Source organism: Melozone crissalis, unplaced genomic scaffold, assembly GCF_028551555.1.
Source record: "Melozone crissalis strain CALT ecotype California unplaced genomic scaffold, PUWL_Pcris_2 ptg000016l_1, whole genome shotgun sequence".
NCBI classification, from domain to species: domain Eukaryota; kingdom Metazoa; phylum Chordata; class Aves; order Passeriformes; family Passerellidae; genus Melozone; species Melozone crissalis.
This window is the reverse complement of record NW_026535794.1, coordinates 51,030,588-51,056,483: the sequence shown is the minus strand read 5'-3', so window position 1 is coordinate 51,056,483 and position 25,896 is coordinate 51,030,588. Positions and strand designations below refer to the sequence as shown.

General features: G+C 34.4%; 1 protein-coding gene across 1 annotated transcript in view; it reads left to right on the top strand.

Moving 5' to 3' along the window:
- The window catches only part of CNTNAP2 (contactin associated protein 2), a 1,011,078-nt gene that overhangs the window by 471,373 nt on the left and 513,809 nt on the right, over positions 1-25,896 (top strand). The window contains exons 5-8 of the mRNA XM_054274302.1: positions 11,230-11,433; positions 13,678-13,862; positions 17,080-17,223; positions 22,996-23,260. Of these exons, the coding sequence (XP_054130277.1) occupies positions 11,230-11,433; positions 13,678-13,862; positions 17,080-17,223; positions 22,996-23,260 (798 nt within the window). The remainder of the gene's footprint in view (positions 1-11,229; positions 11,434-13,677; positions 13,863-17,079; positions 17,224-22,995; positions 23,261-25,896) is intronic.

Sequence of the window (25,896 nt, the reverse complement as noted above, 5' to 3'; positions counted from 1 at the left end):
AATGAATTTTATTTGTTATTAAAATATCCACTTGGATAACAGTAATTAGTCAGACGTTCTCAAATTGATGTAAAAGCATAGGAACCTGATTACAATTTTAAATATTTACATAAAATGGCTTATTTTTCTCCCATTGATTTCTGACAGAGTAGATTGTTCTTAATGCTTTTGAACATCAAAGGCATTTCTGTAAGTACTTATGTGCTGACCTCCTAACCACTATTTCAGAAAATTTTTTTTGCCTCATTAAAGGTGAGAAAGTGAAATGTATGTTTAGGTTTTCTTTCCTTAAAAGATAATTGATAGCACAGGACTTAGTCAGTTCTCTTTGTTAAATAGGTGGAAGTCTAATCCTTCACTGGCACTAGTGATGAAAAATATGGTTTCTGATGGAACATGTTTAGAAAGTCAGGAGTCTGGAAACTGACTTGAGATGATCTGCTGGTTCAGCAATACTCTCACTAGGGAAAATGTTAGGACAAGAGGAACAGCACTGACTGCACTAAAAGCTCTTGCATGCACAAACTAAATATGAATTGTCAGGTTAATAACCTCTTCATGGATTTCTTCTACTGAGGAATTATATTTTAAAATATACTGACAATAGTATCTGCATTTATATTGGCATTGATTTTTTTTTTTGTTTTAGGATGCGGCCACATGGACAGAAAGAGTGCACAAATGCTTATGTGTCCATTACTTATTACCTTACTTATGTTTTTTATGTTTTGATAAAGACATCGCCTATATTTATAAAGTCTTTCTCCCATATACCTGTCACAATAACTTGTTAAAACCCAAAAAGAAGCAATTTTCCCTTACAAAGCAAATCCATGTGTGGATAATCCAAGATGTGCCTATCACATTACATATTAGGTTGTATTCCAGTATAGTAAGCCTAAACCATGTCTGCTATGTGCCCTACTTATTTCATTTATTCCCAACAATGTTGTCTGGAAAAAGGGTGAAAAATAACTTTCAAACACCAGATTAATCACAGCCAAATCTGTAGGGAAAATTTCTCTGGATGCCCTGCTCCAACTTAAAGGAAGAGCATTTTAAAAAATGGAATGTGGCAGTTTTAAGCAATAAAATTTACTTATCCACATTGGAGTTTTGAGAAAGCATCTTCCCCTTTTATTCATGTGGAGCATTCATTGCTTCATGATTGAATAGCAGCATCTCATGCAGCTGGAGTGAGTTGCCACTTGCATGCATTTCTTACCTACTTGGAAATATCTTGAGTGTTATCCTCCCTTTTTTAGTTAAACATAATCAATTGTAGCCTAAGTAGGGGCTGTAAAATTTCATCCCTTGTGTGAATATGTGTATTTGCTGTAGTGACAGTCACTAACATACAGAGCTAGTTGAATTATTTTTAAGAATCAGATACAGGTTTTTGAAAATCAATGTTGAAAAATAATTTCATTAATTACACAGTCTCAAAAAATCTTGAAGACTGAAAGAAGACTGAAAGAAAATGTTTTTTCAAATAATTTGCAAACATAGTTTGGGTGTCTCTAATAACAGAAAAATGGCCTCAAAAAAGAAAAATGCTCCCATCTGAAAGAACAGCTGTATGTATGCTCTTACTCAGACTCCCTTTATTTTTGGGGAAAAAAAAATAGAATGTGATAGATATTGGTAAAATTTCTTTTGTGGGAGATACAGTCTTATGATATTTTGAACCTTCCAGACATTTCAAACTGATTGACCAAAAATGCAATTTTTTTCGTTACTTAATCTGACTCTTCTATTAAGCAACAGGTTTGACTTTTATTTCTCTCTCAGGAGCCTGTAAATTTAGAGACAAACACTAGAAAATGTTGAAGAAATTAAGCAAAAGTCTTAGTATCAATATTTCATTTAGAGCTGGAAAACTTAAATGAAATTAACCCCTTAGCTCAGAAAAAATACATCAGTCATCATGGATGAAGAATTGCAATTCTAAAAGTAATGTACTTTGCGATTGTAAGTATTAAACCTGCATTAACTGTATGTAAGCAGGTCCCTTACAGTCTTCCTGAGAAGAAACTCTCATCCTACTGCATTTTTTTAGCTTTTAGTGATAGAGAATAATCAAAAGTTCAGGGCACTGAATTGCTGGCACTGGCTGAGCAAGGAAACCTGAAATGCATGGTACAATTCCTAAGGGAGGAACAGCCAATCACACAGCTGAGGTGCCATGAGCAAATTCCTGCTGGAGAGACTGTTATGGGAAGTGGAGAATTTAGAGGTCTTAAGCTCTGCTACACCAGAAACTCTTGAACTGTAAACCTGCTAGAAGTTGTAGATAGATCATGTATGGCTGTAGGGAGGGAGACACAATAGATCCCTGACCTTGGAAAGTGCAGTCTGAGAAACACAAGGAAAATCACTTGACAATAAAGCAAATCTTCTGTTTCCTTGTTCAGTTAAGGAAAAAAGGTGAAAACCCAGTTAAACGAAACTCAGTTCTTCTGGCAGAATTAAATTTACAAATAAACTCTGAGCATGTGGGTTGTACTACGTGAAATCTATACGTCCCTTTGAATCTTCATGATTTTGTAACTAGGCGCTCTTACCTGATGTACTTCTTGTCATGGTGAACATTTTTGCAACAAAAAATGTTTTTCCCTCTCAGGGAAGTAGCTCACTTTATATGTGTGATATAATGCAAGATAAGCATTTCATATTGCTGTATATTTAATCCTTCTGGGATTTTCTTTCCCAGAGTGTAAGCAATGTTGCAAGTGATGCTGATGTAGTGCCATCAATCCTTACATTTTTGTTAATTTTTATTCAAATACAGCATCCATTCACTTAATATTGGTAAGTGTATGCCCTTTTACAGTAGCACCTTAATCCAATAGCACTGGAGGCTGTTTACATGTTAAATTATTAGACTTTCACTGAACCAAGGCAGAACCTAATGAATGTAGATCATCTGAAAATAAAGCTTTGACTTCTAGCCTTGAGTATGAGTGGGGCTTTTAAATTGAACACACTAAAATAAACACAAAGGATAGTAAACACTGGATTCAGCCATCCGGAAGTTCACACTTCATCTGTGCATGGCAGAGTTTGGGGCTCAGATTTTATGGCTTACAAGTTTGGAATCCAAACACTTACATGACAATGTGCAAGACATCATTGAGTAAGGAGTACAGTATGCATGACATGTTGGATGTTAGGCAGGAGAGGAAAAAATTTTTGACTGAATTACTTATTTTTAATTATTTGACCACAATCAAGTTCCAGTGGTCTGCTTTTCCTATGTTGCGCTAAACACAATATAGGAAAAGCAGACCACACAGGAAAAGAAAACACAAGGAAAAGCAAACTGAAAAGCAAACACAAGATATTAATCTCTGATTAATTTGGAAATTTGGAAATAAAACAGTGAAACTGAACTGTATAAATATGCAAAGTTGTTCTGCTGTCATTTATGCTAAAGAGTTTTTCTCTATTAACTCATCATTTTGAATTGAAATACATGAGCTAAAAGTGACAACTCATGTTTGTTTCTGTTGCCATAAAATGAATTTGTACACCAAGATGGAATTAGCAGCAGCAGCAGACTCACAGTTGCAATAAGAGACTAGACATCTCTTAGAAATGGGGTTTAGTGACACACATTTTTTGCCCTTAGGCAATAGTGAGGTTACTCACTGTAATAAATGTGGATGTTCCATGGTCAGACCTGTCTCAGTCTTGCACTCTGTGCTTTATGCAGTCAACTGTAGAAGTTTCAATGACAATTATGAGATTTTTACTGTATCAGACTTAACTGAGCACAGGAGCTTGAAACAGTCCAGGCTCCACACTCCTTAATCATTGTCTGTGCAGCTCACTTTGTGTGTTCAATTTAAATACAAGATCCACGGTTGGAAGAAGTAAAGAATATATGTTTGAGAGTGATTTTGTGAATAAAGTATATGGAACATGATTGAGAAAGAAGAATTTGGTCTTGAGTAATGGGTGTTCTGAGAGCATCCAGATATTAAAAGACATGGAAAGATTGTATACCAGGAGATGATTGAATTGGGTGGCATCAGCTCAAAAACAGAACTTCTAAAGCAGCATTTTCTGGGCCAACTGTGTGTCTTTGTGTTTTCATGTAGCTGTAAACATTAAAACCAAAGCTCTAGCTAGTCATCCATTTCCTTAATGTTTCAACAGATTGTCTTGTCCATTTTGTAGATAATTTATTCACTGAGTAAACTGAGTGTGAATGTTGTAAGACATGGTACGAATTTTTTCTTTGCTGTAGTTCTTTTATTAAGTAATGAGTAAGTTCACCAGTGTAATAAGGATTGAGACCTGTTTTGGCCATTTACTGTGTGAGTCAGAGCTGTCTTCTTTTATTGACCTGGAGCTCTTGTGATTTACCTTTTTAATAAACAGTGAAAACATTAGTAGAGGCTAGCTGTTTTCAAGTAAATTAAGTACTGTACCTAGGTTTAGAGTTTAATGATATACTTTAATGTTCCCATTGAGATCCAATGTCAAATGATGGGTTTCAAGATGAAGAACAGAATGAAACGTATTTACTTACGTATTTGCAAGGAATGCTTCTGGCTTGTAAACCAGCATGATAAGACACAAAAAGCAGACTTTCTTCAGAGTATTTGAATTATACGTTTATTTTTACCAGATTTATTTTAAAGCACCATAGCTAAAGAATAGTAGATCATAGAGATTATTTTGTTGCATATAGTTCATAGTTGCAAGGCGCCTGAATTTTAATTTTCGCAGTCATAAATGAACCATATAAAGGTATATATATGAAAACTTTTCAAAGTGTAAAAACTCATGTACAGCTATCGAAGAAGTGTTTTTATTGATGCTGAATCTATTTTCTTCTTTAGGAATAGACTACTTTAAATAGATTGTATCTCTTAGCATCCATTGTAATCGTCCTTCTGGAGTCATAAAGCAGAATAGATTGTGGAAAGAATAGTTCTTGTCTGAGATGAAGATTATCTTGGGTTACAGTCTTAGTTCTCTCTGGCACTGCTAGTCGTCCTCTATAGGAGACTACTATGTACTGTTCAGTATGATTTATTTTGCAAACTGTCGTTAGAATGCATAAGCTTAAAATGGAATTGCAAAGTATACTATGAATATGTTCATTTTCTCATTTATCCACCATATAGTCAAAATGTAGCATCTATAAAAATGTTCCCATTTAGTTTTGAAATTATTTGTATTTTTGAAATTAATTATATTTTTGAAATTTGAAGAACCACCGAAAGAAAATTTGCTTGAAAATCTTCAACTAAAAAAATCATTAACTTTACATTAAGTTCTTGAAATATCATCCTATTTAAACACACCCTTAAGAAAATAATTTTGTAGTGTATTCTGAAGCCTCATCTAAGTTCATAAAATTTTCAAATGCTTTAGTGTTTTCTCCTGTGTATATAACACAGTAACTAATTCAAGTTAGTTGAAACTGCACAGAACTTCACTTGTCACAAAATTATTGTCTCAAGGAACAATTAGCTTGTATAAAAATTTAGTTTAATATTGTCAGAAAGAATCCAATTTTCCTACTAAAAAAAAAGCAGGAGGACATACATATACATACACTTGGGGACACAGGAAAATTTTAGTCATGGTCATTATATTAATATCTTTACATATATTCTACATTCTTTTGGTTTTCATTCTTTAATTTTGCTTCTTCTTTTTCATTTCACTTGTTGCATTTGTTTATTATTAGATAGAAAATTATGACAAAGCCACATGTTTATAAACATTTTCACAGAAGTTAGAAAAATTAATTGTAAATACCACCACTATAATAACTACAATTTTTTTAGTAGGAATATTATATTAGGATAAAAATAGGGGAAAATGTTTGTGCTTTGAAATTCAGGAAAAAAATTAAAGTACCAAGTGTTTTTTATATATCTTAAGTGGATATTGCACTCAGAACTTGGCAAAGAATTCCCACTACCTTTAGGAAATATTTCCTCACAGATTTATTTGGAGAGTTTCTGGCAGGCATATAAAAAGTAAGAGTAAATATTGTGTCATTTACCCAGCATTGAGTTAAAAATACACCTTGACAAAACTCTTACTACTTTCATACTGCATTGCCATATGTACACTGTATGTAATGTAAAGAAAGGAGAGGAAAAAATTCCACACCTCCTTGCAAAGGTATTTTTTCTCTTTCAAACATTGACATCACTTGACAGATAACAACAGGATTCAGGCTCAGTGCATTGGAAACTAAGCAGGCAAGAGAAGCGTAAGATTGATTTTCTTTCACCATGTGCTTCCAGAATATGAATAAGTACACATTATTGTAAATGCAACATACATCTGTATCTGTATTAGTTTTTTGCTCCTTTGTGGCAGGTGCCTCGACTTTTGAAAAAGGGAGCAGAGGCAGTGCCTATTTGGCTGCAGCAGACTTGAGGCCAGAGCTGCCCGTGTCCTTACAGCTGGGCTGTAGTGCCTGAAGGCAGTGCTCAAACACGGAACCTTTGGCTCTCTGCCTCTCTGTAAGAAAACATAAAAGAGGAGGTAATCTTTTGACTGCTGTGCTGGGCCTTTTGACTGCTGTGCTGGGCCATGGCTTTATTTTTTGGTTTTGGTTTTTTTTTTGGTGAAATGAGGTGTAGCAGTGCATCTCTAACGTGAGATCAGCGAACTTAATTCTGCTGAGGCTCAAGCTGCAAAGACCCCAGGGGCAAATTCAGCACGCTATCATGTTGACAGCATATGGAACTCCTGAAAAAGCAGATTAGGATTAGGATTTTCTGAAGAAATTTCTGTATATGTAATTTTGTTGTGAATATTAACAAAATGAGGCTTTATTCTTGGTATAATTTTGAGCCTTATCCCTTGCTTTGTTAGAAGAAAGTATTATTTTTTTGCTGCTTAACTATTTACCAATACACTGTTTATGTGCTTATATTTCCCATAATGATATTTTAGAACCCATGACTAATAACTACAAATGAATCTACAGATGTGGAATAGTTTGGGCCAGGCAAAGATGCTTTGATCTATCTCTGATATTTTTAGATGGTAGATGCTCAGTGTATGGTTATTACCATCTATTACTATACTACTGGCACATCAGATGTAGGGTTCAAACTGTAGGGTAAGAAAAGAATGCTAAAAGTGAGGATCTTTTCCCTAAAGCTCATTTAGTCTAAACAGACAATTAAAACAGATGAAAAAATGGATGAGAGATAACAGAGTGGGAAAATTTCACTGAAGGTCGCTGTCAGTCAGTGGTACAGAACTTTTGTATCTTTAATCCCACTGAAATATTCTGTACAGGCTTTGAAGAGTCAATCATTCAGAGATCAGTAGCAATTTAAAAATATGTATACATGTTAAATTTGTAATTTAGGAGGAGAAAAATATTGCCATGGTTTTTGTTCACGGTATGGTAAACATTCTTCTGGAAAACACTTTGCTGTTCTGCTTTGTTTTGATCGCTGTAATTTTACTGTGTCACAAAGCAGGGATTTTTTAGTAACTCCAGGCAGTACCTTGATCAAAGCAGCTAAGTAGCTGTGAAGAAGTCTCAGTATCTCATGAGTCTTTGTGAATGAGCACTTCTTCATTCTTAAAGTGCTGGCATTGAAGATAGTTATGTTTCTTTCACAAGAAATGGAGTAAATAGAGAAGCTCTGGAGCTTGAGTCTGATTTGGGGGCTTTTTCCTTGTAATTAGTTGATAAATCGTTTTGGAGTATCAAATAAAATACCATCAAATAGATGTGATGCCCTGATCAAATTTTGCCAAATCCTACATGTAGCCAAAAGTACAGGAGAAAAGCATAGGTAGGAAGACCTGTGGCTGGGGATTTATCTTCCTTGGAGATTTGGGAATAGGGCCACATTCGTAACCCAATATCCTGTTAATCTTTGCAAGGCTTTCTGTAATATTTTTAGAGGAAAATTGATGATGCATTAACTAATAAAACGACTTTAATGTGGTCTCAAGCATTTACTGTGATAAGGCCTAACACATCTACCTAGCTAAAGGAAAGTGGTATTTTATTTTTACTGTTTTAACACTGTTTTCCAATCTATCTATATAATAGGAAATCCAGTCGGGCAGAAATCAAATTGCAAGTAATCAGATTTGTACTTCCTATTTCCATGTAATTAAAAAAAATTCTCAGGTTTTCTTTCCCCCTTCTTTCTTCATTTTCTTCTTCTTTCTTCTCTTTCTCTCTCTTTTTTAAACTTTATCTTTTCTTATGAAGTTTTTCTCCATTGCAGCAGTAGCCTCTGACAACAGTCACCGACCACAGCAGTGATCAGTGAGCATCACCTCATGTGATGGCTTACGTCTTTTTCCTACTAATGCTGATAGATGAGTGGCTAAGTAGGAGAAAAATTATATATTTGCACTGCAATTATAGGAATTATATGGTTTACTGTCTGAGCAGCATTCTGCACTATCGTAATTATCATGATATTAAATATCTGAGTGCCATCATAGAAAGAACACAAGTCATTACTACAGTCTACATACTCTTAAACATAATTGCTGTGTAATGTTCAGGTGATTGAATCATCATTCAGACCCATGCTGACAGTACAGCCATGCCTAAAAAAAATCAGCTTTATCAAAGATTACTGCAGCTTCTTTTTTTGATTGAATTATTTTCAAAACATGGAAATTCAGGGACAGATTCTGGAAAAATGTGGCCTTTTTACTTGGCTTTGTTACAGTGTGCAATATAAATTTTCTTCACAAAATGAGTACACCTATGGAAGTGTAACAATGATGTAGGAACAGAAGGGATACTTGCCTTGTCATGGACGTCTTGTAAATCCACAAAACTGCGTGGTCCTGACCAGCCCTGGGTCAGATCCCTGACTGTTAAACCAACTTTTTCAGATGTTACAAAGTGGTACCACCTGGCCTTAGGGGAAAACTGATATTCCCCATACAGAAGTTTCTGTAACCATCAGAAAGTAAATTTGAGAAATTTTATGGAAGACAGTCTCAGACATTGCATGTGGAATCATCTTTTTATGATGTATATTCAGTATAAAGGTTACTTAAGGTGTAATATCCATCAATTTTCTTTTATATTATTCAACACTTGTGCCAGGCAGTTGTATGTAGATTCAAAAGAGCAGGATCTCTATAGCAAATTTACTTTACATAAAGGTAAGATTTTTGTGATAAAAGGGTGACTTTCATACTGCATTTTTTTTCTATAAACAGATTTCATGTTTTTCTAAAAGTTGCTTTTGTTTTTTTTCCCATAAACTACGCACAAAAATCTCAAGAATTAATTTTTCAGATCTCTTGACAGCTTGGAAGGCAAACAAAACCAACTGGTTCATATAATCTTTGTTACATTATTTTTCTAACGATTTACTTTGTTTCTTAAAAAAAGTAATCATTCCAGAAGTAATGGATTTACTCGTGCCATGATAACCCCACTTCTGAAATTCAATTTGTTGCTTCTGAATGCTTCTTCATCTATGCCTAAGTAAATGTGCCCTCTTTCATGCTGGTAACGTCTAAATGGATTTATTACACAACAAATACAACATACCATTTTGATATTTTTCTTAGAGCTGACTCCCACGGTTGGAATTTGTCATTTGGAAGAACCAGATCAAGCTGAGAGGTCTAGTTGTACTTAAAGCTTAATGCATATCTATTACTAAAATTTGCAATTTAAGAGGTGTTTCATAAAGAAAAGTGATATTTCTAATATATAGTGCTGAATTCTGACAAAAATGAGATGTACGGTGATGATAATGGGATATCACTGTCATTTCTAAGGCTCGTATTTTATGTACTGAATAAAATTCTTCACAATTTAGTTGGCATAAACAATAAGGGGATCACAATTTATGAATTCTTCAGAAGTCTTTGCAAATTTAGGAAGACTTGGCCATGTAAATTCAAATTGAAATATATGCAGTTAGGCATAGTGTTTTAATGGAGTTTTGAAACAGGCTTCTGTGTTAATTACACAACAGAAATGTGTTTGTCTCTGTGTTTTAGAGAGAGGGTGGAAGTTTTAAATTAATTCCCATAATAATAACAAAAACAAGTTAGGAATTTTAAAAAGTTGCAAGGAGTCACTGAAGAGCAGACCACAGAAGAAGGCAAAAATTAGATGTGGTTGAAGAATAGATGATAAAATGCCATCCTTCTTTCCATTCAGAGCATGAACGAATATGGTCTGTCAATCAGGAGTATAAGTGCTTTTGAAAAACAGGAAGAATTTTACTTAACAACTATTCAAATTGTTAGTTGTCAACAGTGAGGATGAAATGTTCGTACAAATAGTTGCTAAGATACTGGTGATTGGATTATTAGCAATTTATAAAGGGGATTTTTTAAATATGTGTAAATTTTTAGAGATAAATATCTGTTTGAAATCTTTTACAGAACTTCCCTTAAGTGACGAGATTCAATATTCAGCATAAAAGCATCTGTTGAATGGAATCCAGTTCTGCAGCTATTTTTACTGGGATCTAGCATCCAGAAAATTGTGGAAAATTTGTGTTCATTCTTTAAAGTAGAGATTGCATCATGAAGATAAGAAAAAATAAAATTTTGAAGTGTTATTTTGCAATACATACATACATATATATATATATATATATGAATATTGGATTGACTTTAAATGCTTGCATCCCTCAGTTTCCACGTATTTTGAACAAAACCAAACATGAAAAAAAATGCTTCAAATGACAGAGGTTTTTTTTTTCTTTTCAAAATTAGTTGAGGTCATAACTTACTGGCCATTTCATTAAATATACAAGGTTTATGTCTGTTTTATATAAAGTTTAAAACTACCAAGCAGTTACTCTGGGCTCATGTTTTATTGTTTACAGTCCTTGCAGATACCTATAGTGAATTTTAAAGACCTATTAAATGATTTATTAATGACCAGTCAGATGTTTACCTTTCATTTTGAGCTATAATTAGGTAAATGTACATGGCAGCAACTCTATTTGAGAGAAACTGAAAGTCATTGAGTACAGTTGTAGCATTTTTCCTCCCAAATCTGATTTGTTTCTATTTTTAATTTATGTGGATTAAATTTATATTCTGCCTGCTTCTTACTTTTTATGGCAATAAATTGTGGACAAAAGAAAATGCATTTACAATGTATTCATATTTGCACGTTTTTTATTCTGTTAAGGTACAATCTGCATATGGGATGTCTGTTTTTCCAGTGGCCATAGAAATGTATAACTGCTCATCAATGATTTTATTTTCTTTTTTCTTTAGGGGCTGATGTTATCAATTTTGATGGCCATGTAGTGTTACCATACAGATTCAGGAACAAGAAAATGAAAACACTGAAAGATGTCATCTCTCTGAAATTTAAGACCTCTGAAAGCGAAGGTGTAATCTTCCACGGAGAAGGACAGCAAGGAGATTATATCACCTTGGAACTGAAGAAAGCCAAACTTGTTCTAAATTTAAATTTAGGTATGTTTTGATTGTTTAGTTTTCTAGTAGTTTTTTAGCTCTGCCACAGAAATTTTAGGTCTCTTTCCCACAGTAATTTGGTAAGCTGCATCATTTAATCAAACAATTTGTTGAAAATTTTAATTCCCTTCTTGTATGTTGGGGGAGTGTGTGTGTGTATGTTTAGTTCCATCCTGTCCCTTTTGCTCTGTGTGAGATACTCTGAAAAGAAGATCATACAGGAAAGCAAGATCAGCAATATATTGTCATTACTTCAAACAAAAAGAAAAAAAATAGTTTTCCAGAATTATATTTGGTCTCAGCCACGGCTTTGTGTGAGGGAAGGACACTGTTGTCACTTCTGAAGGAATAAAGGTCACACTAAGGAACCTTGCAGAAAAAAAATAATATCAGTCTACTAAGCTACAGGCTACGTGAAGTTGGCAGCAGCAACTTTCCTAGAGTCTGAGGAGGGCTAGGAAAGGAAAAGAAATAGATTGTTTAATCAGGCAATCTTATGATGAAATCCTGTACACATTACTCTAGTTCCAGTCCTCCCAGTAGAGGACTACAGGCCTATAAGTGACTGGATTTATAAAGTACATTTATTATGAAAAAGACCCATACTTATCTGGTTTGAGGTATTTTTCCATTCAAACAAAAGAACCTTAGAAAAAGATTTCATGCAATTTTCCTTAGTTCTCTTATAGACACATGAAGAGTAAATCGTTCCATTTGTTATTTACATTGAATAATACTTATTTCCACTAGCATTTTCTACTGTTATTTTTCTAACAATCAACATGAACAGATGATGAGATAACTAAAGCAGTTACCTATTTTTAAGAATTTTAATTGCAGTAGTAACCCTTTCATTTCCTGTTCCTCTATAATCTTCAGCACAAACTATCTTTATAAGCTACTATAATTTCCACATATAATTTTGGTGAGGATGCTCTTAAATCATTAGGCTGATAAATGGGACTGGGCCCTGTGACACACACTTAATAAACAGATGTAATGTTTTATGGTGTTATTATTCCTCTGCCTGAGAGTATTGTCTTTGCATCAGACACAGTAGAAAAGCATGCTCATCTTGCCTGGTGGGATCCAGTGACAGTTTCAAACACCAGGGACTGGGAAAGGATGGGGAGACAGAAGTGAATTTAGGTTTCACTTTGCACTGTGTTTGAGTTTGCATTGAAGAAACTGAGGCTCAATGACACGCATGCAATTCTATTTTATTTTTTAACCAACAGGACCATTGGCCTTCAGCATAAGGGCAGGGTAGTCATTTGTAGGAAGTAATGTCTTAAGCCATGGAAATGGGATTTGCCAGAATGTGTTTTCAGCCCGCACAAACTTTAATGTCTCAGTTGCAGGCATTCTTAAGGGTAAGAAATTCTCAGCCTCAGAAATGCTTCAAGTCCTCATGTATTCAGAACATGGAAGATTGCATTGAGTTATTGAGCAGTGCAGCAATTTTTTACACTTACTGCTGAATTAGTCATTTGCTGCTTCAGTTGGGATCCATGCTATCAACCTTTGCTGGCTTAGCTATGTCAGTCAGATGGCAATGAGATGTGATCTCTGACTAGCACAGCTACACTGGCAAAACCCCCAGGATAACACAGCAGAGAATTGCAAAACTGTACTCTTGCTAGTAGTTTGACTTCCAGAATAGGAAGATTGCTTCAGGATAACATAGCAAAATAAGCTGTATTAACAGAAGATGTTTTTTGCTGTTGTTAGCACAGTCTGCACTGAGCCTTTTCCCCTCTTGCTTGCTGGTATAATGATACTGGTAAAGGCCACAAAGCATAGAACTCAAGAGTAAGATTTTGGCTGTTTTTGCTGTTATCAGACTCCATGTCCTCCCCAACATTCATAAATCAGTACAGTTCCAATGCAGCTCAGGATCTGGCCCAGAGGTGACAGATTTCTTTCCTGTGGAGTAGGAGCAAAAGCAGAAAACACTTGATGAAAACATCTTTACAACTGGAAATCGGTATTGCTTCTCAGGTTAATTTACAAATAACTGCTGCTATGAATTTATACATATATTTAGACAATTCAGTGATCAGATGCTTGCTGTTTTGTATTGGTGGCAGCAGCCATCCACTGGGCAGATCCCAACTTCATAGCACACTGACTTCTTCCAGTTAATTGCACATCTGGTATGATTCGGGTGAAGCATCGACAAAGAAAGAGGAAAATGTTTGCCCAGTTGTATGAGGTGAGAAATGCTATTGTTTCTGTCCTCAGGCAGCAACCAGCTTGGCTCTATTTTTGGCCACACATCTGTGACAACAGGCAGCCTCTTGGATGATCACCACTGGCACTCCATCATCATAGAGCGCCACGGGAGGAACATCAATCTCACCCTCGACAGACACATGCAGCACTTCAGAACAAATGGAGAATTTGATTATCTGGACCTGGACTATGAGGTAGACAGTGAAACTTCTTTCTTCTCATTCAAATTGCTTTTATGAAGTCCAATAAGAAAGCTAGCATAATTTGTTTTCTTAATTTTTCATACATTTGTTTTGATTACTTATTCCTTTACATTTCCTGAAACTTTGTTTCCAAGAGTGTTCTCTTTTAATTGTAAATTATGTTTCTCTTAATTAGCCTACCAAGTCCCATCTGGTGTAACAATCATCTCGGCCCTTTGTTTTAAAGTGGGAGATGTGTTATTCAGCAAGATAGGCATACATGATTTTAAAAATCTCTAAAAGCAGCTGCTCTAAGCAGGAAGTATATTTTAAAAAGTATAGTGCAATCTGTTGTTTCGCTCAGGTGATAATTTTGCTCTTGAATCAGAAAGCCTTAATCTGAGGAGTTAGTGTTTATTTTTTAGCAAAGGAAGCAGGTTAGAACCTTTTTATTAATACAGATCTTGATCTGCCCTGTCTTAGGTAGGTAGATACTTCCTTGTATTTTCACAAATATGGCATCAGTAACTTCATTTGTGATAGAAGCAATGAGGAGTTAGGAAAGTTGTAAGAAAACTTGTTTAATCAATCAGGTTAATGCAGACAAGTGCTGGTAGTAATTAAATGTGGATTTATTGTTTGATTAGACTACAGCTTCAGCTATTATGAACTTGTTGAGCTCCTCTAATCTGTACATGAAGTTCAACACATTAGTTATTGCAATCTTTGTATAATATCTTCTTACACTCTTTACTGTTTCTGATGAGAATTAATTTGGTTGACTGCACCAGATATGTAATTTCCACCCTTAAAAGTTTTTAAGATGTAAGAGTGAATATAAATGATGTAATGGAAAAAATTTGAAATAACTTGTGGGTTTTTTTATTTTTACCAACTGTGTTTTTTAATTTTTCCAACTTGTGGGGTTTTTATTTTTACTTTTGACCAAGAATATATGAAATTTTGAAAAAAGTAATTATAAATGTTTCTGAGTCAAATATTTGATTACATTCCGAAAAATGTTTGTGGATACATTATTTACTGTAACTCTAATAAGAAAATAACAAGCAAATTTTCCTGTACCCCTATTAATTATTGAGCACTGAAGATCTGAACTGAGCTACTTAAAACTCATATAAATAGATTTTATTACAGGCTTTTAAGTGAATGAGAAAAAGGCTGAATGCCATAAGCCACGGTTGTGCAATTTGTGCACATGTGTGTATATATGTATACATACATATATAAAATATTTACATAACAAACATATTGCATATAAAAAAATGTATCCCCATTAAGAGCTGAATTCAGTGCATTCACTTTCCCATCCTCTCTGCATAAAGAGACCTCACTATCAGTTCTCAAAGATACATTTCATTTTCCACATACATGGATCTCCTTGTGTTTAATTGAACTTCTTCAAGCGTGCGTGTGTATGTGTGTCTGTAGTTCATATAAACTCAAGAGAATAAATCTCCTTCCTTTCCTCACTGCTATCTCACTGATTTTGGAGCTGGACACCACAGACTAAATTTAAAGGTGTTGTCTTTGGGATTAACAAGGAATAAAGCCAAAAGAACCAAAACTATTTTTCATAGACAAAGTAGTTTCTAGGTTAATCTCTTTCAGAAAAGTTAGGTAAACACAAAAAAAGGGAAAAAATATTAGTTCTGATTGCATTTTTGAGATCAAAAATAGTCTTGTAAGTTGCTCTTAACTCACTGACACATTATATGTTTTTTGCTTTTTCTTCTTTTCTTCAAAATACTTTCTTTTTTATTTGTTATATTTCATTTAATCCAAACACATGCATAAAATATTTGACAACTAATTAACTATTACAGTTCCATTCTCCATATGAAGAGTTGTATCTTCTCTAAAGTCAAGTCATGTCAATTTACAATACCTGAGGATGTCCCCACAAGACTTGTACACACCAAAAGCTGGTGTTTGTGGTTTATAAAGGTTTTAGATTTCAGCTGTATATTTTTAGCTCTTTGTATATGCCAAGTGGAAGCTTCCTCTTTGGGATAGAAACTGATATCTCACATGCATTTAAAACTGAAAATGTCAGCCTAGACCTCTGTTTTCCTTCTGTTGGTAATAACAAATGGAATGGACAATGAATAATGGTTAAAAGCTTAATTCTGCCAAATCTTAGCACTAGACTACAAATTGCTATTTTTCTGAACATTTGTGAGGCAGGAAAACAAGTTGTTATTACTATTTACGCCATCATCTAATGGATATAATTACCTAACACTGATTGCAGGGACTAATCTCATGAGACCCTTATTCTTGGCATTTGAGCTGCAAAATATTAATGAAAACATGTAACATTATACACTTCTTATCATTTCCATAAAGACCATTATGTGGCAGAGACCTGTATCATCTCTATGGAGTGACAGCGATGTCACTCATTGAAGATAAACACTTTTCGTTTGTAAATATTTGGGTTTCTAGGTTTTTAGAACTATAGATTATGGATAACCCAGAATCAATTAGCCAAGGTAATGAAGTTCAGCTGTAAGACAAAAACCAATTCCTATTTGAGTTTGATGACTGACTCCTTGCAGGGGTTGTCTTGATCTTCTCTAAGGAGATAATTTGACCTGATAAATCAAGGGGAAACTCCTCATTAACTATAACTACATGACAAAAGCATGTTCTTGGTAGTGAAAGGTCCTTCTGTCTACCAGGGGATTGCATCTTTAGCCGTGTGACTCTGTAAATTCTTCTGGGTGAAGTAGACATATGAGCATTACAGAAGAATTACATGCCACATTGGAGCCTACCACTGCTGTGCTGTAGTCTGAGCTCTGGCACACAGTTAGAGCTGAGTGAATGATTTGAATCAGATTATCTGGCTAATTTCATGTCTACTTTTTTAGAAAAATACTGTGATGGAAATTTGTCCCCCTGTCCTTGTTTGAAATGCTTATTTTCCAATATCAATCAGAACTGTTCACATGTGATGTGTGTCTGTTCACTGTTTGGACAATTGGAATAATACTTGGGTTTGGCTACCATAAATAATTTAAATTAATTACAATTCTTATTTCTGCTTTTGCAGTATTTATTTTGATGCATCCTTTTTCTGTAAAGAGTGCTGCCAGCTCTCTACTTTGCCATGCTTGAGTGTTCAAAGAAAGCAATGTGTACAACAAAATTCTTTAACAGTCTTTGCCTGCCAGTAACTATCTACCATTTTTCTGTTTCATTTAAGATAACCTTTGGAGGCATGCCTTTTTCTGGCAAGCCAAGTTCTAACAGTAGGAAAAATTTCAAAGGCTGCATGGAGAGCATCAACTACAATGGCAATAATATCACCGACCTTGCCAGGAGGAAGAAATTGGAACCTTCAAATGTGGTAAGATCATAATTTCATGGTCATCTACCCTTCTGTTTCTACTTCTAAAGAAGACTAGAAGGTTTTTGTGGTTGTGTAGCTGATATTTTTGTGATATACTGCAATAATATAAAACACAAAGCAAATTTTACCACAAATCCAAAGATTTTATTGTATGTACATTTGTGACTTTAAAAAAATATTATCATGTATGAACATTTTATTTCTAGAGTCTTGTTTCATATTTCAAAAATTAACCTTTAGTGTAAGTCAGATAGTTTTTTTTTTGTTTTTTTAAAGAAAATCAACTGAAGCAGTAAGTGCTTTTTCCCTTTCTTCTCAAATAATAGTAGTCCAAAACCAGTGCAGACAAGATTTATTGTTAAATGAATTGCAGCTTTCTTGTGGCTTTTAAATCCTGATAATATTCCATCCCTGCTGAGCTAGTTGGATGGCTTTAGTGCAAAAGTCTTTGGATGAGAATGCTTGTACAGTCTTTTCTGATCCGTCTGAAAACCTCAAGATATTATACTTGAAAATCATTATTTGCTTATTAACATTACAGAGGTTATTAGCATTTTACTCTATTTTTGCAGCAGCTTAAGTGTTCATAGTTGCTTTCATATGCAGACTTGTGGCTTTATGGGCAGGGTGATTAAGAAAGAATGTACTTTAATTTCTCTGGTTTTTAAGTTCTAAGTGTTTCTGAAAATGCTTGCTGGCATATAGAGGCATGTAGGTAAGAAATAAATGTATTATTGCCATGAGTTTGAGATGGTTTGAATAACTTTTCAAGGCTTTCTTCTGTACAAGCTTACACACTTCACAAACTCCTGATAACGTATGGAGGTTTACACAATTTCGTTATCCTTTATGTAATAAATTGTTAAGATATGCAAATGCAGTGATGATGCCATGCAAAGGATTGATTATCCCTGGATAGTAAAACTGAAGCTTCATGTCATTGTATGATTAAATGGTCAAGGAAATCCAAAGGATAATGATGAGTGTGTGATGTTTGCCTGTACAAACCCAGTAATGCAGCCTGACATCTATAACCTTTTCTATACATAAATTTCATCAGTATTGTCAAAGACAAAGAATACAATATATATATTCCTTTCATTAAGATTCCAGTTTTAAAATTCTTTCACCCAATCTAATGAACTCCTAAAACTTTAACCTTTTTTATATTTTTTTCATAATTACAAGAGATTTCCTTTCTGCAGGGCATTTTCAGCTTTAATGTAAGCATGATTTTGAAAGATTAATGCCTGAATTTAAAAAGAATCTTTGCGCAGGAGCAATCTTTCCATTCTGCTCAATCAAGTCCACCTCAAAGTTAGTAGGACATATTCTTAAAGCCTCTTTCTGAACAGAAATGTTGCCTAAGAAGTTCCTATGAGGCAAATCCTGTTCTTTAAAGTCTGAGCATCTCAAAAGTGCGACATAGCTAGCAGACATGTAAAGTCTCTGAAAAATCATATTTTGGATTGTTTCTCTCTTTGTTCGGTTCTTTACTTTTAAAATTCTGTTACCCATAACATGGAAATAAAATCCACACAAGCAGCTCTGGCAGTATTAGTGCCACATCAAGAGGTGATATGCCAGTTTAATTTGAGGCTTCTGTTGATTTCCAATTCTGAGAATGACTAGAAAAATAGAAGCAACCTTTGTTTTCAGTAGAAATACTTAAATTGCTTCAGCTCTTCAAAGGCAAAATCAATTTTATTCTAATTAAATCAACATGGATTTTTATGTTTTTTACAAAAACATTTTTCTCCTAGTTTTTAGCCTGATTTAGCAAGAGAAATAGACTTTCTTGAACTTATTGTTGTTGTTAAGCATGTTTATGATGATGGCACTCCAACAGGGATCCAAGCAATCCAACAGGGATCAAAGCTCCATTGTAGGAGATTGTGTTACAAGCACATAACAGGAGACACACCTTCCCTTTAAAAGGCATGACACAATATAATGTGACTGAATACAAGCAAAGTAATCAGTCTGGTCATGAGAAGTATTACAAAGAAAGGATAAATTCAGGATAAAAGAAGGATTTTAAAGGGGTGTGAAAAAAAGAAAATAATATTCCTAGATGAAGGCAGTTGAATTTCAGAAGTCACACATTGAAAGGGACTTGACAAACTGATTATAAAAAATGAGAAGGCCCAGAAAATCAGAGATGATAAAAAGATGATGATCTTGATTTTTTCTGAACAAAATTAATTTTTTTTAAAAAAAGTGTCTCATATACATACATTTTATGAACAGAAAAGCATCATCAAGCACCTTTTGCTTTGTTGAAGAGTAAGGATAAAAAGACAAATTAGAAGTATTTTAAATTTAAATAAAGTCCAATGCTGACTTTAGTAAATATTTGATTTAGATTCAGAAGGTAAAGGGGAAAAGTTATTTTGATTCTTTTGTGATATTTAAGATGGCATTAGTGTATAGTGCATTGCTCATACTACATGATCCATCCTGATTTAGCAGTTAGTATAGTCTTAATAAACTTATTACCTGTCTTCTGGGAGCTTCCTATTCAGCCAGTAGGTCTTTTAATTGGGAAAGGTATTTACTGTAGTATTTTACACAAGGGATTATATTTGAATGTGGATAGGCAAAATTGATTTATAAGCAAACATGAATCTAATTTGCAATATAGATGAAAGATCACGGTGCACAGCTCAAGCTGCACAAATTAAGGTTTTTTTACCTTTTCCCTGCCAATGTAGTATGAAAAAGTCTCTAATAAGACCAAGAGTTTCATATTTGAGTATGACCAAGAGTATATATTTGACTTCCAGATGTCATTGCCCAGAAAACTATTCAGCAAGTCACTCTGAATCTACAGAAAATGAACTCATTCTCTTTGAAAAATGAAGAGGCTATTACAGAGACAAGCTGCAGATTAACTCGAAACCTTGATCTAGAACCAATGAGCAACCTATATAAGATGGGCTGTACTTAAAAGAGGAGTCATTTTGTGAACTAGAGTCATAGAAGGGATCAATAATCCAGTTCATATTAATCTAAATAACTCAGTAGGGAAAATGCTAACTAGCAGGGAAATTAGAACTATGTGTTACTTCCTCAAGAAATGTTTAATGCAGCTAGGCTTTTCATGGGAAATGCATTCACTGATGTGAAAAAGGATTTGAATGCATTCCGTGCCATTAACATTAATAGGTGTTATGCATGCAAGTATCCAAAACATCAGGATGACAGGAGAGTGTCATTTGGATATAAAAGCCTTCTTGTAACAAGGTTACAAGGTCCTCTTGGTTACAAGGCAGCAAAAGGAACTCTTAAAAAGTCTAACAGAATGCTCTCTGAGCGCTTCTTATTTGAGATCTGTGATTGAACTGTGAAATGACATCTCTCAAAACATGATGTAGCCTTCTGTGTTTATGTAGGACTGCCTTAACTATGTAAAAGAAGTTGTGTCTATGCACAAGGTGACAATTACACTGAGAATGACAGCCAAGGCTTACAGAGAGTATTTCAGACACTCTCCACTTTTTTTTTACTGTATGTAAAATTTATGGTTTAAGCAAAAATATTCTGTAACAAACTTGGAAAGGTTTAGATTAAAACAACTCAGACAAATGAGATCACTATTTTGATTTTATGTCTCGCTGGTTAAAAGTGTAAAATTAAAAATCTCCAGGCAACTTCTAAACCTCACCACCTCAAAGAAAACAAAACAAAAAGCAAAACCACAAAAGACCATCCCAGAATTGACAAGTAGCTTAGCAGGGAAATCTTTACTCATAAAGTAGCTGTAATTTCTCTTATCACGTAGTTATCTAAAAGTTATCTTTAGTTGTGTCAGCTAGTTTTTTCCTAGTCCCTTGTATTTGCCTTTTTTTTTTTAGTCCATGGAACTTGGGCACAGGAAAAGAATGTGACTTTTAATGCTGAGATTTTATCATAAAATTTAAGAACAAATCTAGGAGATCACTTTAAATGAATCTCTAATCCCAGATTACTGGAAATATCAATGTTCCTTAATTGATCATGGAGGCTGCCAACTTTATAGTTACTACTAATTCTACTGGCCTTTAGAGGTAGACTGTACAGTTTCTGCTGTTCGGCAGAAAAAAAGAAGTTTCTATGCAAAATAATCAAAGTATTTATCCTAGTGGTCAAGAAAATATTATTTTCACTCATTTGGGTTTTTTTACATGGAAATGCATTATAGGAAGCTGAGTCTGCCAGACCAGTTGTATCTTGCTGTTATACACATAAGCTGTTCTCTGAAGTGATGTTCTTTTAAAAAGTGATGGGTCTGGACATTGGAAAATGAGTGCTAAAACTTGCTTATTGATGTCATCCGTCATCTCCAACTGAATATAATTACTTTTTAAAAAATTTACTTAGGTCTTTCCTGACACGCATTTTCAGACACTAAGTTCCTATCTTGCTTCCAAATTCTCTACTTTCCCTCAAGATGAACTGTCAGATGCATTTATACACTATGAATACAAAAATGTGACATAAAAGTGTAGATCAGGAAGTCAGGAATATAGAATTTAAAAACAATTATGCAAAAAAAGATGATGACTTTTACTGGGATTCTCAACACTGCTTGGGTAGACCACATCTCTAAACACCTGTGTAGCTACAAAAATGTTTTTCACGTCTTATTTTCATTTTAAATGTAAAAATAAATATCAGAGGAATTGCTATCTTGATTTTTAGTAACAATTTCTGTACTGGATCAGAGAAAATTATTTCTTCCCAAATAGAAAAAAATTGCCACATAATTTCCACCTGCAACAGTGCATGAGAAAGCCTAACCATAGGACAGGATCCACTTTGCCACATATTGTGGGAATTCTTCAGCAGAGGAAGTTTTCCTGTTGTATTTCCATTTATGCAGTAATAAATTAATTGAGGACAGAGATTATTACAAAGTATGATTTTTAAGGAAAAAAAAGGTAATACCCTACAAATATTACCAAATGGCAATATCCTGCAATTTTGGTCTTTTATTGTGAGAAATTACATGAGAATCAGAGAGAAAAATTCGTGTCTCTAATTCTGGTCTTGTTTACAGATACATTTTAAAGCTTGTAGATCAACAGTTGACTGGATCTTTTTTCAATTTCCTGAAGAATAATATTTTACAGAGTAGAAACTGCAGTTTCCTTTACAGTGAAAATTATTTACTATCCAAATATATTGGTGTTGTCCATGATCAGCTACTCCAAATCCTTCTGCGTCACGAATTGAAATATTAGCATATGTAGTATCATGTAGCTGAAAGCATAACAGAGAGGCTGACTGCTCAGATATTATACATCGTTATTTTGGAACATCATGCATTGTATTGATTGACACACTGATATCAGGGTATTTGGAAATCTGCACTCAATTTGTATGCTGTTCTGTTATAGGTTTCTATGGGGACCACAGACAAGCCCAAGTTTATCTGTGATTAATTTCTTTATCTGTTAACTAGAAATAATAATGCTTTCATCTAAGCTTGAGAGACTACAACTCTTCAGGGCCAGCTGCCTAGTTTCTTGTGATTGTCCAGTACAGTACAAAATACAATGGGGCCACTGCTAGAAAAAAAAAAAAAAAACCAGAAAAATCAGCAACTATTATAGTAGCAACAATAAAGATAACATTAATGGCACATCCTTAGATGCAGTGTGCATTGATCACAGAAGTCTCTAAGTTGAATGAAATCTAGAATACTTTTCTAGAGGTAGCTATGAATTTAGTGAAATCTTACCATTTTGCTTTTTTTCTTTTTTTTCTTTTTTGTGTTTTACTTAGGGAAATTTAAGTTTCTCTTGTGTGGAGCCACACACAGTGCCTGTCTTTTTCAATGCCACCAGTTACCTTGAGGTTCCTGGTCGTCCAAGCCAAGATGTGTTTTCAGTCAGCTTCCTCTTCCGGACCTGGAACCCAAATGGACTTCTTCTCTTCAGCCACTTCTCAGATGACCTGGGCAATGTTGAGATTGACATAAATGAGGGCAAAGTCAGTGTCCATATCAACGTCTCCCAAGTGAAGAAGAACCGGATAGACATCGCATCAGGTAAGTGTGTTTTGTGGGTTTTTTTTAATTTGATGTCATTTTGGTTTGTGTTGTTTAAAATCATTATGTACCTAAAGACTGGGACAATTTTTTTACAAAATTTAAAATTTATATTGCAACTATATTAAATCCTTTACTGTTCCATCGAGTAAGAGGTACAAGATTGTTGAAATAGTTGTTGGATCAAAAAAAAAATATATTAATGATCTTATTTTGTCAAGAAATCACCCCTTATCTATAAGGCAGCATTTCTTCATTTTTCTTCCTTCCTTCTGTCTTGCAGTTTTCTCTGGGAAAATATTTGGTTTCAAAATGGCTGTGTACTCCCTTTCTAGGTGTAGTCGAATAATTAGACTGTTCCTAATATTTTCCAATAACTAGGGAATCCCATAAAAAAAAGAAATCCATCCATACCATAATTATTTGTATGAATTTTTCAGATCTGCATGGCTATCCTGCAAACCTTAGATTAATTTCAATGCTTTATTGTTATTTTGTTACAACAGGCATTTCAGTGCCTGTGAAATTAATTGTGTATGTGAACATAGAAAAGGAAAATATGACATCTGCCAGGTAAGGCTGCAGAAAGGATGCTGTTGTTGTACAGTAAATATCTTCTTTAAAATACAGCAAACTTCTTTTTCCCTTCTTGTGCAGGGAATTAACAAATGTCAGGATAAAAACCTGCTGGATTTTCTAGAAGCCAAAATGATCTGCCTTTGGCACAAAGATTTCTGACCCTTGTGGTCCTATTGATAAAAGGTTTTTTACATTGGCTATTTTTAACAGCTGAAAAAGGAGAATTTCCCATAGTCAAGTGTGCAGCCTTCTGCATGTGTAGGGTATGAATAATTCCATAGGGTATTAATAGACTCTACTGGGAGGAATGCAGCCTGGCTATCACAAAACATTAGACTAACTAAAACCGCAGCCTCGATGCATGTCTGTTTTGGGTTTCATATCTGCTGTATTTCTGCCTGTCACCTGTAACAGCATATCTTTCCAGAAGCAAATTAAAGTCTCTTAGTATTTCCTCTATATGTTTCTCATAAATTGCAAACTTGCTTACATTAGCAGCCTTAATGTCAGTTTTTGAGTTGACATGGGGACATCAGTACTTCATTCTGGGTCACAGTGTAATTCTGGTTATAGAAGCAGTAATTGTACTGACTGGTAGGACTCATGTGAGAGAGCTGTAAGTAGATGTGCAGGTGGCAGAGTCTTGTTCCTTCACAACTCTGTAGTTAAGGTGCTTATATGGAACAGAGTTCTGGTTTGTCTGGTTTAATTGTCACAATTTCCCTTGAATTCCCTAAAGTTGTATGCACTGACTCAGGGTGCTCTAACTTAGCAAGTACAGATTTCAGATAAACAGAAGAGTGTAGAGTCCCAGTTTTTCAAATGCAGTTGAATTCCCACTTTTCTCTCTGGTAGCTGGGCATTGCTAATCTCCTTACCTAATTACTGCTTTATGAAGTGCTTCTTGATGACTGGAAGGGATCAGAGAGTAAGAGAAAAAGGTTGTCTTGTTGGCTTGACAGAACTTTCATATCTAATTCATGTGTGCATTTTGTTTAAGGAGAGAAAGGCAGCTACAACTTTATACAGTTTGATGACACTTTTTGCAAAAGTAAAAATGAAATAATGCATGGAAGTGCAATGAATAAAGAGATACAATACTCTAAAATGACCAAATAAAAAGCTGTAATGCAAAATGTTTAACTTCTGTGTAAATACAGTGATCATGAGAAGTTCCATAGCATGCTGTGGGAAAACATTTCGATAATAGTAGGTAATTCATTGGAATCATAAAGCAGACATTGCTCTGCATTTAAAATCAGAGAAATGGAGAGCTGCCATCAGGCAGTCTGTTCTTAGCAGTTTTCTTTGTCTCCCTCCCTTCCCTGCTGTCTGTTCAGTTTTTGTCAGGAATAATTTTTCCATGGTGTTGGCAGATCCCAGCTAGAGTCTCATGTCATGTTATCCTTTGGTCTTCAAAAAGGCACTTAATTGTTCCTTCATTTATTTAACTGCATGTCCTACCTGCTGGAGATTTCGCTGTATTCAATTCTTCATTAAATTCTCTGTCTCTTGATCAATTTTATTCATCTTTATTGGCAGGATAAGTCATCCCACTGCTTTATTCTTGGAAGATGTAAAAGAGAAATAATGTTGGTATAATTATTAAAATGGTCTTGTGTGCCTGAAGCTTTTTTCTCATTGTTTGGGGTTCAAACTTATCTTTAGTATGAGACATTCCTACTGTCTGTCATGCTTTAGTTACCTCTCTCATTCTGTTGTTACTGGTTTTTTAAAGAAACCACAGTTTATATTTGCATCAGAAGTTTCTAGAAAATTTTCTATAGATCACTTCTGGTTTTGGCAAAATACATTTTATTTTCTTCTTTGGTTAGGTTATATATATATATATATATATATATATATATATGTTTACCTTGCTGTTCCTTTCATACCTTGAGTCACTTTCAAACCATAACCTCAACTCTATACATCGGATAACTACATCTATCCAATTATGAACATTTATATTTAGTTTACATGGGCTGAAAACAATTGGGGATGGATATAAATATTGCAGTATATAGTATGTATGATCTTTGTGTTAAAGCTAAAAA